This window comes from Crinia signifera, chromosome 1, assembly GCF_055691185.1.
Source record: "Crinia signifera chromosome 1, ASM5569118v1, whole genome shotgun sequence".
Classification (NCBI taxonomy): domain Eukaryota; kingdom Metazoa; phylum Chordata; class Amphibia; order Anura; family Myobatrachidae; genus Crinia; species Crinia signifera.
Window position 1 is genome coordinate 187,522,682 of NC_139217.1, and position 17,430 is coordinate 187,540,111.

The 17,430-nt window shown below is 46.5% G+C and overlaps 1 protein-coding gene across 2 annotated transcripts; it reads left to right on the forward strand.

The window, feature by feature from the left end:
- The first annotated feature begins 1,602 nt into the window (after positions 1-1,602).
- C1H4orf54 (chromosome 1 C4orf54 homolog) lies at positions 1,603-14,760 on the forward strand. 2 transcript variants are annotated; one of them, XR_014472229.1, is made up of 3 exons: positions 1,603-6,316; positions 11,659-12,333; positions 12,371-14,760. XR_014472229.1 is itself a non-coding variant. In XM_083179039.1 (2 exons), exon 1 carries the CDS (start codon positions 1,704-1,706, stop codon positions 6,306-6,308), a length of 4,605 nt encoding a protein of 1,534 aa, XP_083035165.1. In that variant the 5' UTR covers positions 1,603-1,703; the 3' UTR covers positions 6,309-6,316; positions 11,659-14,760. The 2 variants fall into 2 exon arrangements, 1 of the variants encoding a protein (XP_083035165.1); XM_083179039.1 differs by having other exon boundaries at positions 11,659-14,760.
- The last annotated feature ends 2,670 nt before the right edge of the window (positions 14,761-17,430 follow it).

The following is a 17,430-nucleotide window of genomic DNA, read 5'->3' on the forward strand; positions in this document are numbered from 1 at the left end:
GCGGGCATTTGTTATGTAAAATACCCATAAGGGTGGGTATACAATGAAAAATCGGGTCCATTGGCCCATTTAACATTGTTCCCTATGTAAAATCGCGTCCATCGCATCGGTCGCATCGCATGCCTTAACTTAAGGCATGCGATGGACGCAATATTTTTAATTTTCGGGGAAATGGCTAAAAATAGCCCTGAAATCGCCTCGTTCGCGTACATCGCATACCTTAACTTAAGGTATGCAATCACCAAGACAGGCGCCGTGCTAGGAAACAAGTACCCTATCCTACTGCATCTATCCACCGACTTTTGCAATGTAGACGTTAACATGGACCTTGGTAGATCTCGAGGACCAGTTTAGCCACCCCTGCCATAGGCCAATTAGAGGAAGTTCTTACTGGACATTATTGGCATTATTGGCTCATGCAAGAACAGGAATGAAAAAGATTGGGAATACATAGCATTGCCAGGGAGGGGGCTTTGCATTGACCCACTTTGGTGCCTATGATAAATTGTCACAGAGATTTGAGGATGTGGTTAGGACCTGATGTTTGGGATACCAGCACCAGAATCCTGACAATCACAATGCCCAAAGTGAATATTAGGGCTGGGGTTAGGTTAGGATTAGTTTTAGGGGTAGCGTTAGGGTGCAGAAGGAGAGGGTTAGCCTGTGAGAAGGGAAGTTTGGGGTTAGCCTGTGGAAGGGAATGGTTAGGGTTAGGCTGTGGGACAGGTGGATTAGGGTAATAGATACAGTACTCACTGGGATCTGATGGCATTCTTGTGTCCCAGCACTGGTGTTTCGATACCAACCTGACATTCTGTATTAATGCAAAATGTACCTTATTGTCAATACACCATTTAATATCAGAATTATAATTTTTTTGCCATTGCACGGATGAAAATAACTTTTTTCTGAATTTTCTGTATTGTACAATTTATTGGTTAAATTTCAGAACATAGGACCCCATGAAAACGGCTTCAGATCATCAATAACTTGTTCAGAGCTTTAGAGCGTATATCCTGCACAAGCTTGCCATGTTTTGGGCATAGTACTCTGCTCCTTTTTGCTAGATACAGGTTTCTATTCCAAATACATGTTAACATTGAAAATGTTCTGAGGCCGTTTAGTTATATTGGGTCCCATGTTATGAACTTTACTAAGTGTATTGCTGTTATGTTGCATGTTAGCAATGGTGGTACAGTAGGAAGGGGTCTCAGTGAATTACTGTGTTTATGCTGTCATGCTTTAAATATCAAAATAATTATGACTGTAATAATGTGTTGTGTTGGAACCTGTATTTTACTCTGAAATATGTCACGGATTCTAGCCATGAGGAGAATTTACTCATGTAACTGGCATGATTTTTCGTGTAAATACCTACATAATTCCCATGGGTAGGGTGGGAGACAGCACATAAAAAGCTATTTCTTTCTAAGATGTACATAATAGCTGACCTCCTGTGGGCACAGCTCTGTGTGGGTGCTGGGACAATGCTGGGCACTACAAAGGAATAGGGGCACAGGGAGCCCCCTCCCCTGCCACACTCCAGGTCCATATGTCACTTAAACGCTGAGAGAGTGACGTGTGGATCCCATTCAGGAAAAGAGGAATTCCCATCTGCATTGCCTTCATTTCTGGGGGCAGAGAGCGGGGCTGCAGCTCAGCCGGTGCCACTCACACCGAGGGGACACGTAGCAGCCGCCGACATGCAGCAGGCGGGCAGCGGGAGGAGGGAGAGCCTGGGGCAGGAGCCCAACTACGTGGAGATACCGATGTGCGCCAGTAAGTCCGGGGTCACCATCACCGTCAGCGCCCTGGCAGTGGGCACGCAGGGGGATGGGGCGTCTGCCAGGGGGGAGCGGCTCGGCCGGACAGCAGCACTCAGTCCCGGGGACCATCGCCTGGCCGCAGCCGCCTCACAAGTGCCTGGCGAGCTCCCAAGCGCAGGGGGCAAAGTGGCGCTAGCGGCGGGATCTGAGCCGAGCTGCCCCCCCTCCCCCGCCGACATCATGCCCCAGCAGCAGGGGGGAGACGAGGCGCACTACATCACCACCCACGAGATCCAGCTCTGCGAGGCTGCAGACCAGGAGCCGGACTACCCCGGAGGCTTTGGACTGGCCCCCACCAGCACCTGGAGCCAGGCGGCGGCGGACAGCGCCCCCTGCGCCTTCCTGGAATACGCCTCTTTTGACAGCCAGGGGGGGACCCCGAGTGACGAGGAGGACTGCAGCTACTACCTGAGCACCGCCGGCAGCAGCGACCCACACCCGGGCACCGACAGCCTGGGCAGCACCGAGCTGGCCAGCACCTACTCGGACAGCAGCTCCTCCCCGAGCAGCAGCGGCAGGAGCAGCACCAGGGAGAGGCCGGCAGCCGGGACCCCCGCCATCACTGCCACCGCCGCCGGCCAGATCCTCCTATCAATCAAAACCGCATCCAAGGCTATAAATGAGAGTGGCCAGGTGCAGGCGGCACAGCAGCACCACAGCGCCCCTGCCGCCGCCAGGCGTGCCACAGACATGAGCAGCTACTGCGTGTCCAGAGCCACCGAGAGCAAGTCCGCCTTCCGCCACCTCCCCGATGCGCACAGGCTGGTGGCCATCCCGGCGCGGCTGCAGGCTCGCAGCGGGGTGCACGCCGACATCTCCAGCGGCGCCTCCAGCGCGGTCAGCGAGCTCGACGATGCCGACAAGGAGGTGCGCAGCCTGACCTCCAGAGCCTTCCGCAGCCTGGCCTACCCCTACTTCGAGGCCATTAACTTCAGCTCCAACGAGTCCAGCACGTCCCTGTCGGAGCAGAACATCGGCATAAACAGCTGGTCCACGTACCTGGACTGGAAGGGGGCGTCCTTCCTCTCGCACAAGGCAGAGCAGCAGCAGCAGCAGCAGCAGTACCCGGCAGCCTCTAGCGCCGGCAGCGCTGGCAGGGATGCAGCCGCCGCCAAGCAGCAGCAGGTGTGTGTGCGCTCCAACCAGAGCCGGGCGTACGAGCTTGTGGTCAGCGAGGTGGCAGAGAAGAAAGCCTCCATTGCCAAGCGCATCCACTCCGGCTCCCGGGTTCTCACCTTAACGGAGACCCTGAACTTCAGCAGCAGCAGCAATGTAAGCGCGGCGCTGCCTCCCCCTGACCCCGCTCCGAGCACAGCTTGCACGGATGGGGTTACAGAGCCGCTGCCAAAAGAGCCTGCACCGCCCGAAGCGAGCATCAAGCCCAGCAGCAGCAGCAGTGCCGCGGCGGCAGAAGCCATGGAGGGCGCTCACAAGTCCAAATTTGCCTCCAGCCTCCTGAAAAATGTCATTTCCAAGAAAATGCAGCGGGAGCAGGAGTTGAAGATGGAGAGAGGGGAGATCAGCGACACCTCGCAGAGAGCCGCCGCCAACCAGCCCCGGGACAGCGACGGGCAGCCCAGGGAGAAGGGGCTGCAGAGGCAGAACTCCAGGTTCTCCGAGACGGGCTCGGACTTCACCCTGCTCGGCAGCGACGACCTCGGGGACTTCTTCGAAGCTAAGTCTGGGCCAGCTGCGGATGGCACTGCCAACAAGCAGCGGGTGTCTCCCTTCGAGCACCACCGTGAGGAAACCATCTGCGAGATGAAGAAAAGCGCTTCGGAGACCATGAAAGGGATCTTTCTCCGTAGCCAGAATAGCGCCTTCAGGTCCTGGAAGGAGAAGGAACTAGAGAAGATGGAGAAGAAGCTCGAGGAGACAGTTGCCAAGGCAAGAAAGATAAAGATACCACTGGAAAGGGACTGGAAATCAGATTTAGGGGACGTGTCTACTGTCAAATCTACCAAAATGTCTCAGTTATATGTGCCTGGCATCCAGCACATACCCAAAGAGAAGCAAGTGGTGAAACAAGCTACCAAATGCTCTGTGTCCACCTATGCCCATCAGAGCTGCTTGAGCAGGAATGACAATGACTTTAAAAGTGAAAAACTTCATATACTACAGGCTTCTGCGAGCAGGATGACTCCAATGATCACCCCCAAACCTCAAGAGATCAAACTTAATCTAGGATTATCCACCGAGAATAAAGATAGCCCTTTTAATATTGCCAAACTACTCACTCCAAATCTAGCATCCACTGTGGCCAGTCTGACCAAGGCAGCAGAAGACCTGAAAAATCAAATCCCTTCCAGGGCTGAGGTGATGGAGAAAATGCCCCAGTTTTTGGTTAGAGATGTGAGAGAAGCCAAACCCAAAGTGCAAGGTACAATTCATCAGGTGAGGGATGTCAGAAAATTGCTTAAAAGCTCTTACAGCCAAGATACAGGTGACAGTGACAGGGGAAGTGTAATGTCCGACCACAGTGCCACTGATCAGAAATCAAAGACTTCTGCAGTATCTAGGGCCTCTTCAGTAGTGTCTCCAATTGTGATAACCTGCCAGGCAGTGAGAAGTAAAGAAGATGGGGAAAATGGTCAGACAGATCATACGGTGGAGGGAGAGAAGGGCTTGTCACCTGCAGAGACAGTCCTGGTGCACAGAGCTTCCGGAAGGCTCCCTGTTGCCACCATAGCACCAAACAAAACAGGACCAAGAATTCCTGTAGTAAAGATTGTGTCTAAGGCATCCAAGTGGAAGCAGGAAAAACCAAAAGATCCAGAAATTAAAGTACAACCAAAATCTCCGCAGTCAGTGGCAGCTCTAGAGAAGCTGACTGCTGCGGTGAAAACAATGGAACAGCTTTATGTGTTTGACAGGAAGGAGTGGAAGCGCAAAGATGAGCCACAACAACTCTCAGGAAGTCACTTACTTTCTCTCATTGCTTGTGAGGAGACATCTGAGGACCAGAAACTGGTACCAATAGAGGATTCTAAGCCAGGGCATGCTGTTATTGGGGGTCCCCGGAAAGTTGCTCCTCTTGTCTCCAAAGCTCCTGAGCCCCTTGTACGCCGGAATTCTCACCCAAGCCTAGAAAAAAGCCCCCTAAAGCCACCAGTCCTAGAGAACAAAACACCACCAAGGACATTCCAGGTGTCCAAGTTTCGTGAAGGGAAAAAGCAGGGACAGCAAGAAAAGAACTTGCCCAGTAGAGGGACCAGCAATGTAAATGTTTTCACTGTTAGCGCTACCCCACCAAAGAGCAAGCAGCAAAACCTGGAGTCTGTTCTGAATACCAAAAACTCACGACCACAACCACCTACTACCCTCAAGATCCCTCAGATATCCGCTGAAGAGCCTAAGAAGATTGCATCCACTCCTCCACAGCCCCCATCCCTTGTGCGGAAAGCCAGTGCTGACTTTGAGAACTACCTCACCATACCAGTAAAAGTGGCTGCAGAAGGGAAACCACCAGTAACATCAAGTGCCCCTGAGACCTCAACCAACAACAGAGAAATCACTACAGGCGCCCGGGAGACCTTGGGAAATGCTCGGGAAACCAATACAAATACAAGCGAAAACACTTCAAATACACGAGAAAACAATGCAAACACCAAAGAACCCACCGCTATAATACGAGAAGCTGCAGCGACTATCCGAGACTCAGCAGTGCAAGGTACCCTTTCAGTTTCCAGCAGCAAACCCCAGACAACAAGCCCCATTAAAGCACCCAACGACTGGCGAAACAAGATGAAAGAGGGGATACAGCCTACGAGAGCAGCATCAGCAGGCTCAGAGCCTCAAACTCCAGACTCTGTCCCTCCAGCTACTATTTATCATCATCCCCTACCACCAATGGCCATGGCAATGCCCAACACTCAGGGCCCCATCTACTACTCCCCCCCTTTGCAGTCAGCTCCCCCGGCTGAGATGTATCCCCAAACTCAGCGAAAAATGCTGGTAGACTTAGCCACAGGCCAGTACTATCTAGTGGATACCCCTGTGCAACCAGTGAAAAGGAGACTGTTTGACCCTGAAACTGGACAGTATGTGGATGTCCCAGTGCCACCTCCTCCTGTTACACCTGTGCCCTATCATATGCCACAACTAGCCCTTAGCCCTGGTGCATATGGACATGCATATATGTTTTATCCCGGGTTTATACCTACTCCCCCAACTGCTCTCCTTTCTTCCAACACCCTGCAAACACAGCTATCCAACCCAGGCAGCGAACACCCTTATGAAATGCCAGTGGTAGAGGGGTCATTACAAGGGGATTTGGGCTTCTCAGAGAGTCCGTATTATTTAGCCACAGGGTCGACAGCCCCAAGTGCATCGACTGGACAGTCCACTAATATCAGAAGAGGCTCATTAGGCTGTTCCGAAGGAAAGCAGGTTTTCAGCATCTTATCCCAGCCTGGACCCAGGATTGTGGCCCCACCTTCCTTTGATGGTACAACTATGCGTTTTGTTGTGGAACACAGATGAATATCCAGGTAAAGTTGTCTCCCTAAAACAGGTTTGATCAACCTGTGGAGTTACAGCAGTGTTTAATTCTAAGTTCAAAGACTTGTAATCACAAAATAGCTAGGGTAAATTTACTTAAGGGTGAATTTAATTGGTTTTAAATTTATTTGAGTTGATCATAGTCGATGTGGTGTTTCAGGGGATAAGTCTCACATTTACTAACCTTTACAAATGAGTATGAAACAAATCACTGGTCAGTAAATGTGTGCATTATTAGCCCCTGAAACACAACCTCAATTTATAGATTAAAATCGCCCTCTAGTAAAATTACTAGTGGCCCATTAATTGCCTATTTCTGCTTTAAATAAACACTAAACTCTGAGAATTTTATAAATGATGTTCTTTTTTTTCTTTTTATACTGTTACAGCTACTGTACAAACCTTTGTAAATATTTATATTTTTATATTAGTGGTTACTTAATTTACTTTAAACAATTATATAGGTACTTGTGGAGTATCACGCCTCCCACGATGGCCATCGTACATGAAAAAATTGGGTACTTGTGAGTTATCTGGGCGTCCGATTTTGTTAGTAGATCGCATGCGATATCGCATGCGATATCGCATGCGATTTGCGATTTGCATGCGATTTAGCATGCGATTTGCATAAGATTTGCTATTCATTTCATTACCCCACTATCCCCAAAGTGTGTCTATCAACGTGAACCCGAAGCGTGGCGAGCGCAGCGAGCCCGCGAGGGGCGGCGGTACGCGTCCTCCGACCTTTTCATGCCCTACTATCCACTAGGGCGTGGAGTGAGAATAGAATAGTGTGGCGAGCGCAGCGAGCCACCGAGCCCGAAGCGTGGCGAGCGGACGCGGACACCTTCACAGGTATCCGCGTGCCCTTGCGGGCTTTACAGGTGTCCGCGTCCCCTCGCGGGGCTCGCTGCGCTCGCCACGCTTCGGGCTCGGTGGCTCGCTGCGCTCGCCACACTATTCTATTCTCACTCCACGCCCTAGTGGATAGTAGGGCATGAAAAGGTCGGAGGACGCGTACCGCCGCCCCTCGCGGGCTCGCTGCGCTCGCCACGCTTCGGGTTCACGTTGATAGACACACTTTGGGGATAGTGGGGTAATGAAATGAATAGCAAATCTTATGCAAATCGCATGCTAAATCGCATGTAAATCGTATGTAAATCGCAAATCGTATCCGATATCGTATGCGATATCGTATGCGATATCGCATGCAAATCGCATGCAAATCGTAAGTACAAAATCGGACGCCCGGATAACTCACAAGTACCAAAAATTGCATTGCATGCGATCGCATGCGATTTTTAACAGAAAAGCATCCAAATGTATTGAAATTAGTATGAAACATGTTCAATGGCCCCCAAATGGCATTTTTGAGGCTGTACCACCCCCACTATCAACGCGAACTCGAAGCGTGGCGAGCGCAGCGGTACGCGTCCTACGACCTTTTCATACCCCCACTATCCACGTCGGCGTGCAGTTGAGAATAGAAAGTGTGGCAAGCGGACGCGGATACCTTCACAGGTATACGCGTCCCCTCGCGGGCTTCACAGGTGTCCGCGGGGCTCGCTGCGCTCGCCACGCTTCGGGCTCGGTGGCTCGCTGCGCTCGCCACACTTTCTATTCTCAACTCCACGCCGACGTGGATAGTGGGGGTATGAAAAGGTCATAGGACGCGTACCGCCGCCGCTCGCCACGCTTCAGGTTTGCGTTGATAGTGGGGGTGGTACAGCCTCAAAAATGCCATTTGGGGGCCATTGAACATGTTTCATACTAATTTCAATACTTTTGGATGCTTTTCTGTTAAAAATTGCATGCGATGCGATTGCATGCGATTTTTGAAAAAATGCCTAAAAACAGCAAAAATCGTATCAAATCGCATGCCACTACATTTGGCATGCAATGGCATGCAATGGGAGCCGTGATAATCCACAAGTACCATTATATATTTTTTTGATTTGCAAGAAGTAAAGCATTTGTTTTTGTTTCTACAAGGCTTAACATATTCATTTTCTATATTTCTTTAAATTGTCTGCTATTTTTTTTTTTATATTTGTAAAATTATTAAGTGAATTATTAAGTGAACTTAAGTGTTATATATAAGATAGATTGATTTATGAACCTGAAAATGTTGAGGATGGTTTAACCTAAGCAAAACCAGACACCTGCTGATAGAGTAAGCATTTTATTTTTTCATTATTGCAGGTTGAGTATCCCTTATCCAAAATGCTCGGGACCAGAAGCATTTTGGATAATGGGTTATTCTGTATTTCGGACTACTTTTTATTTCAATGAGGTATCTTAAGGACGGGACCCATGTGTGAACACAATATGCATGTATGTTGTATAAAGACATCAAACACATGAAATACACACAAATACACAAATATATTTTATTTGTGAATGAAACAAGGTTTCCCAGTAGTGCTTTTAGCAAAAAAAAATGTACACTCCGGCAATTATGGATTTCTGAATAATTTACATATCTGTATAAGGGCTACTCAAACTACAGTTTCTGCATAATTTGATGTATTCCTACTATGTACTAATAGCCTTATGCAGGTGATTGCACAGATATCTCTGGTAGAATAAATATTAGTGGTGTAAACTGAAGTCCCCATTGTTTTAAATGGTAAAGCTTTTTGGAGTTAAGCTAGGTACACACTGGAAGATATATCTGCAGATCATTTGATCAGCAGATATACCTATGGGCAGCGTGTTTTCTATACACACTGTCTGATCCATTGTGAATGACAGCTATCAATCACTGCCTGCTCATGGTGCTCAGCGGCAGGTGGATCACCCGTACACCTATCACGATGACACAGTAATGTGTAAATTTAAATAGTAAAAAGGCTGTTGGTAAAAATAAGGTACAAATATAGGGTTGATGCACTAACATCCGCCACCCCACATCGCCAAATTCCGCCGGCAACCACAGTGATACTAATCGCATATGCTATTAGTATCGCAAAGAGCAGCTCTTAGCGCAAGGCGATACCCCCCGCAGCGAAAACCTGGTGCGCAGGTTTTCCTACATACGAAAATGTGGTAAAAACCCAGATAACTGGGGTTTTACCTCATTTTTCCTTTAGTGCATGCAGCCCTATCTCTTTAAACCAGGACACGTGAATTGCACGGGTTCCGTGGCAAGCTTCTTTGAAGCCACCATTTCAACTGGCTTTAATCAGCCATAGAACCTGGGTAATTCATGAATGTCCTAGTTTAAAGGGATAGTATGTTAAGCCAGGGTTGGGTCTCGCATAAGGGGAAATCGATGGCAAAAGTGCAACTGGCCATTGATAGTGCATTACTATGCAATGGATGACCATCAATCTTTTTACATATTGATGGTCATCCATTTTCTTTGATAGATTGGCCTGTGGGCCAGTCAAAATATGGGGGTGGGACTTCACTGGTGTTAGGGGCATAGCTATGCTTAGTGTCCCGGCCCCTTGGGGAAAACAGCAAAACGAAACTATTCAGTTAAGCTTGACATCGATGGTGGGAAACCTTCTGGTTCTCCCCCATCGATGGCAAAACTAATTGACATCGGCCATAAACCATCAATGATTTCTAGTCATCGATGGTCGATGGCCATCCCTAGGACAGTGTTCAATTTAGCAGCTAGCATGGCTTGCGGTACAACCGCTCTGTGTAAACTCATACATTCAAATGTATTTGTTGCAGTTGAAATCCGGTTGTCCTGTCATCCTGCTGAACTGTAGTCTGCTGCGATTACACCTGGGGGGGGGGGGGGGGGGTGGGGTGCTTAAGCACTGCGTATAGATGTAGATGGTCACATAGATCTACATGTGCAGGCTCCTTCCTGTTAAAATGCTATGTGTGGCCCTAGCATAACTACACAGTAAACTTTTTTTGACATACACACCTAAACCAGGCAAACTAGGTACTAATACTATACAGTAGACCTTGCACTTTCAGTTATTGGGCATACTGACTTATTAGTAACAATTGCAGGCTGTTGGCAAGCAATATTTCAATGCTGGTAGAAAAAAACACAGTTAAGAATATTGCAAATTAATTAGAGAACCCTAATGGAAACTTTCCAAAAAGGTATCATTTCAGCTATGTACAGAACCTGCTGACACTAATTGCATTCCATAATTATTTTGATCACTCAGTGAACTGCATGACCTCTCTGCTTCCTTAATGACAGGCAATGTCTTTCTGAAACATTAGAAGGCTCTTGGTACTATTTGTGACAGGAACCTGTTAATGAAGAGCAATACACACCATAAGTTGTCAAACTCGGTCTTTACGACCCCATGCAGTAATGTTTTCTAGGTCTCCTCATAGAATATCAAGGTGAATTTGCTTCACCTGTGGATCTTTAAAACTGTATCGTGAATAATAAATACACCCGTTCACCTACTAGGTGACCTGTAAAACGTGAACTGTGTGGGGTCCTGAGGACTGAATTTGATAACCACTGAGCCACCACTATTAAGGATATTCATGCTTGACTTGACTTAATTAGTAGCTCAGACAATTTGCTTTTGCCATATGGGCTACAGCAGGGATATTCTTAAAACTTGGACTGTAATGGCAGAGTTTGGGAAGTTTTGCACTCTTGTATATTATGCAGAGTAGGACCTCCACACTGTCATTACCTTTACTTTTTACATTTCCTCTACAATGATGCCACTCAGTGGCATAAAAAGAAATAATGCCCCCCCCCCCCCCCCCCCCCCCGAAAATTATGGCACACCCCCCCACCGTTTCTGGTACAGATATACCAGGGTGGCAGGGGGAGGCGAGGTGGTGCCCCGTATCTGTGGGTGCGGCGGCAGAGGAAACAGAAGGGTGCCGGGGGACCTGGTGCGACGTCTGCAGTGTCTGGGAACTGAAGTGCTGAGAGCAGACACTGCGCACGGACAGAGGTGGCAGAGTTTGACAATTCAAAAGATAGGCCGCTGATTGGCTGAGTGTGCGCTCTCTCTCGGCCGCTGCTGTCTCCGTCCACAGTGTCCTCTCTCAGGGCTTCAGTTCCCAGACACTGCGGCGCTGTTGCTTCACCCTGCCCAGGTACAGGCAGTGTGCCAGGGGGGCGTAATAATAGCGCCCGCAGACCCCAGTCGCCCACACTTAGTCAGCACCTCCCCGCCATTGCGGGGTCTGCGGCGCTATAGGTGCGCCATTGATGCCACTTACCATCTTCATATACAGCATGACTTATTGCAGTTTGGGGTCTTCATAGGCAGCCCTTTGGCTTTCCTGCTCAGCTTGAATACATCAAACTAATAATAATAAGCCTAAATTACTATTTTGCTTTCTTCACCTTATTCTATATTTCTTTTTATCGTCCTTACAGTGAGCATCTCTTTGCTGATTTGGACCAAGTTCCACATAGCGCGAGAAGGTTGTGGGACTTGCACAAAGTTGGTGGGCATAAATAAAGCTTGATACATAAGCTTTGCACCTGTGCTGTGACACAAAGCGGAGTGCCTCTGAATAACAGAAGAGCCAGCGGAGAAGCATAATCACAGCGTGTGGATTGTGTGAGTTTGGAACATAGCATAGTTAGCCAAAAATAGATTTCCATTGAAACATGGAGCGTTTTTTTTTTAATACATTGTTTGGACTGTGCCTAACTACAGGGAAAATATTTGGATCTCTTTAAGGAAACCTTCTGTCAAGTTGCACTGAAACCTGTAATCTAATTATTTTTGTGGCTTATGGTGTTGCCTCTTCATGGTAGTTAGACAAACGTTTGTTTGACTGCTCTAAAGGCTGTGAACTACTGTATAAGGCTCTCCCATTGTCCACATACATTGTGGTAATAACTCCCCCTTATCAGGGTATGAATGGATGTGTTACTATGTGCCATTATTATTGCTATGATGCTTGAAACCAACGTCAAGATCTCTAATTTGTTATTGGGACATGAGCAATACCTGCCTCGCATTACCTTGTTGTGCCTTATTGTATGTAACATGTACAAGATCACTGTATGTATTTCATGCATAAATCTGACTGAATATTGTAGGTGTGTCATCTATAAATGTATTCCCAATATCATTAAGCACTTTCTAAAGCAAATATGCTACTAGTTCCACATGTACAAGCAGCTCTAAAAATGAAACATAAATGCTCATTGCTTTATATAAATGAAAAAGAAAAACAGTTTAAAAATCACTTTTAAAGTTACCTGATACATTTATTATGGTGGAAACCATAACAGAGGTCATATAGAGATTCCTATTAAGCCCAATAACTACATAAATAATGTTTTGAAATGTACAGTAATGTTACTTCTCATAAAACACAATGTGACCATTTTAAATTTTAAAATACACTCTAATATTTAATTTTAATATTTCAGGTGTATTTGCTATAAACAAATAATTTGATCAAATGTGTGTGTAGAGATGGCTAATTTTCACACACACCTCTATGAGGAGAGCAGGTAAATTGGCAATATTGGTGGCACAATGTACTGGTGTTCCAACCATCCTAATGTCTTTCCAACACCACTTCCCTCAGTGATGTAATTGGTGCTCAAAAATATGTTGCAGTAACCAAACACCAGCACTAGTTGTGGTACTCCTTTCCTTCTCATGTGGGAGGTGGGGATGGTATCCTCTGTTCCTCAGTGGAAGTGTGCTAGTGGGTTGTAACATCATATATCAAAGCACAGGAGTCCTAGTCCATTACAGATATTTATTACCAGCAGCTTCTACTGTATGTTGATAGAAGACGCCTTATGTCAACCATTTATTAAACTCGGTGAAGTGATAAAGTGTCTGGTTTTTATCACCGGCCAATCAGCTCCTACCTGTCATTTTTCAAACCAAGCCTGTAACTTCACATTTAGGAGCTGATTGGCCGGTGATAAAAACCAGAAACTTCACCGAGCTTAATAAATCTGCCCCTCAGTGTTTTATGTGCCCCATATGTCAACTAACTGTTGCACCTTAGACAACAACCTATGTTCACCAAATGATAGCATCAGTCCTGAATGCCATTGGTTAATATGATTTACCAGTCATTTTTCTGAGCAATAGTTTTATTTTAACTAGTTAAAAGCCTGTCAAAATGACGGCTTCTGCAGTGTACTTTGACTTTAAACTGTGACAGGTTTTACTGTTACTTTGAGCTGTGACTGTTTTTAGCCCACAAAGTCTCTACCCCCACCCCAGTCCCTATCTTATCCTACCTCCAATCTGTCTTCACGTGTCTCTCTCTCCATATCCAGCAAGTTTGAAACAGACCAGTGTCCCAATGTTACAAAGGAGTAATTTGGTCCGTCGAGTGGCCTCTAGTGGTCAGTGGCGATACTTCACCTCATTGCGGTGAGGAGTAGTTATATTTTTTATGTTAATGTTCTAGAATGCAATAGAGAAATGATACCGATAATATTATAGGAAGCCATAGTAAATCTATCCCTTGATACATTATCTAAGGTTGTAGGTTGATAGAGCCACGATCAATTCTATGACGTTATAAATATTACTTCATAGAGTTCATAGTGACACTAAGAAATGTGGTTAATTCCTATTATGTCAATAAGCTTTGTAAAGTCTGCTCCTACATATATAATTAGCCACATATGAGTCCTGCTCTAAATACTGTGCAGTGAGGGAAGTCATGCTGAATTGATCCAAGATAGAGCTTATCAGTCTGATGAATGAGCCACGTTTGACTAGACCATGTGGTCTGTGGCACATAGTCACCCTATTCTTTTGGTGTTTTTTGTTGGTTACAAATGATCCTATTACCTAGGCCTATAAGCATTTTGGATTTTATATTTTGGATTTTAGACATTTTAGAGTTATATGTCAGTCAGACCATTAATTACCTTATAGTAATGTAGATACATCATTCAATTTTAAAACTTCATAAAACCACTAATAAGGTCAAAGTGCTGGTGTAGAAGTTACTGTTGCTGTAATACAGGGCTTGACAAATTTTTAAAAAATCTAGGAGCCAGGATGAAAATGTAGGAGCCAGAAAAAAAATAGTGACAGTGTGCGCCAAAAAGTGACACCATTATGCCTATTACACATGTCACATACCCATTACACATACCCACATGCCACACATTATGCCACACACTGAAAAACCTTTTGCGTACTATACCACACACAATAATGCCCATTACATATACCCCACACACCGTAATGCCCATTACACGGTAAACCAAACACCCATTACATATATTACCACATGCCATAATGCCCATGGCATATTATGTCACAGTGCTGCTCACCTACATGGTCAATGCTATAGGTTTGTGGCTTGATGCCAGACAGGGGCAGACTGAGAAAAAAATATGGGGGGGGGGGGCTCTGTTATCTGGTGCCTCTGTTCTCTGGTGCCTCCCTTTGCGCAAGCAGCGGGTCCCCATGGTGGGTTATAATGTTCAATACAACAGCCAGCATAGTGGCAGCCCGGTAAAACACGGGAGATGGACAGGGAGAGGCAGGGAGCTGGCAGCAGCGGGTCCCAGTGGCTTGCTATCCTATCAACACTTACAGCAGCTTTGGGTGCCCGTTTGAGATATGTAAAAAGATGGTGCCGCAGTGGGTTATGTTCAATATAACAGCCAGCACGGTGGCAGCCCGGCAGAGCGGTGCAGAACTCTCCCGGCTGTTGCTGCATCAGAGCAGGTCAGCAGCGCGCCTATTACACGAGCTAATCGGGAGCCGTGCTTGAGCTTTAAAATAGGCGCGCTGCTGACCTGGTCTGATACAGCGGCAGCCGGGAGAGTTCTGCACCGCTCTGCCGCCGTGCTGGCTGTTATATTGAACATAACCCACTGTGGCGCCATCTTTTTACGTGTGTGAAACGGGCACCCAAGGCTGCTGTAAGTGTTGATAGTATAACCAGCCACGGGGACCCGCTGCTTACAGAGACGCTGCTGCCAGCTCCCTGCCTCTCCCTGTCCATCTCCCGGCAGCCGGGAGAGTTGTGAACTACTGCGCTGCCCGCTGCTATGAAGCCACCACTCTTCCCGGGGGTTCTGCTTCCTGGCAAATCTGGTCGCCAGTAAGCAGAATCTGGTCGCCATGGCGACCTGGCCCCCGGGTTTTGTCGAGCCCTGCTGTAATATCCCTTTAGAGATGCATAGATATTCTAGTGAAATGTAACACTGTGTACACACGGGCAAAAATCGCTGGCAATATGGTCGCCGAGTCACCATATTGCCAGCAATTGGAGTGTGCACCGGCGAAAAATTGCCGGGTGCGCACTCCCGCAGCTGGTTCCCTCTGAGGCCCCCCCCTGGCAAAGGTTCCCTTTCATCAGCAACAATATCTGGTCGCTGATTAAAACGGGACACTGAGCGATATATCGCACCTTCAGTGATATGCTGGGGAACTGAATCCTAACATACCTGTTCCTGATTGGTAAAATAGTAGTATAGATGCATTCGGAGTCCATGCACACTGCTGATCTGTTTTGTATTTTAGTATTACTGATTTATAAGAAAGAGTTGGCATTTTCTAGAAGGCAACAAGAACATTTCTGTTACTTTGTTGCATGTAAACTGCTGGGCAGTACAGAAAATTACTTCTTCAATACTGTGTAGTCTTTATTTACAATATGAGTAACATGTTATCTGTGGATATCAGTCATATATGTGTATGAGATTGGTGCTCATTGAAAACCTAACTTTACAGTTTACCAAGTACATATACCAGCCAGGAAATATCCTTTTGAAGTTTTGGTTAAAGAGTGCACTTGGCATTTTTATAGTCCATTAGTTAGTTTTAAATGATGATACACTGGGCCAGCTTGTGTTGTTTTGTGCTGATATAGTTGTATCATACCAACATTTGTTATCATTTCTAGTTGAGCCAGTAATACCCTTTTAATATCGCACCTAATTACCGGTTTCATGACAGTTTGTTGCTGGTTTAACTCGGTAATAGGTGCGATCTGAAAGGGCTTACCGGGTCCAGCAAAGCGGCAGTATTATGAACCAGTAAAAAAGTTCGGTTCTTAGCAGTTCATAGCTGGGTTGCTGTGCAGTGTGAATGGGTTAATTGGGTCGAGCGACCTGATTTCGGTTTACACTTATGGAGGAGGCAGTGCTTGGAGTAGTGTAGCTCCTCCCCCACCCCCGATGATGCTCCGCCCCGTATTGAAGGGGCCAGAGAGAGAAAAATGCAGGGTCGCTATGGGAGGAGGCAGTGCTTGGAGCAGCATCGGCTCCAAGTGCTGCCTCTTCCACCGCCCCTGATGATGCTCCACCCCGCACCCGTATGATGTCTGCATACCGGCAATATTACAGGGGCCAGTGAGAGCTAAATGCAGGGTCGCTTTGTGACTGAACCGTTTCAAAGTCCCAGTGTGATCTGAAAGCGGTATGAGTGTATTTTAAATCCCCCATCTTTTCAGTCTGAATGAAGTGAAACTGAGTGCCTGCTTCTGAGTTGCACGCAATGTGGCCACCATTCTGGATTCCTATAGGAAACTAAAGGATAATGCGACTGTACTCCATTATTGAGTTTTAGCTGTGCTGGACTTTAGTTGGGTCTGTCACCAGACCTGCCATCTACATCAGTCATTTTAGGCAATACTGAATTTGAGCATTATTATATACATTTAATGTACATGACTTTTTTCCCTAAAGTTCTTTGTTGTAGCTTCTGGTTAGTGCTATATGTGGATGCTGACTTGTCTGCTCTCACAACAGCAGAGCTGGCATGAGTCGTCCAGCTCTGTTCTGGAAGCTTGCAGGTCTCAGGGCAGAATGGTACTTATGTTATGAGATACCGGGTGAGCATGAAAATTCTTTTTTTTTTAAGTTACCAAAGCAATACCAGTTTTTGTATAAGCAAATGTTATTTAGCGGAGCTTATATTAATGTTACAGACTTCACAGGTCCATGTAACATTTCTGTTTTTTTTTTTAACAAAACATATTCAGGAATATTACCAATGAGCAATAAACCAAAAAATGCAGGAAAACATGAACATTTTAAAACACAGCTTCAAAAGCTATTCCGCTACCTTCTGTGTTTGTGCATGTGTGAGAAAGAGAGTTTCACTCTGTCAGCAGATGGCAGTGTTTCAGAGACTCACGGACACTAGACACATATATATGGATGATATTACCGTAATCATCGATTCTGTTAACT

What these genes read in the sequence shown, in the direction of transcription:
- C1H4orf54 (XM_083179039.1), top strand. Translation starts at nt 1,704, where the DNA reads ATGCAGCAGGCGGGCAGCGGGAGGAGGGAGAGCCTGGGGCAGGAGCCC.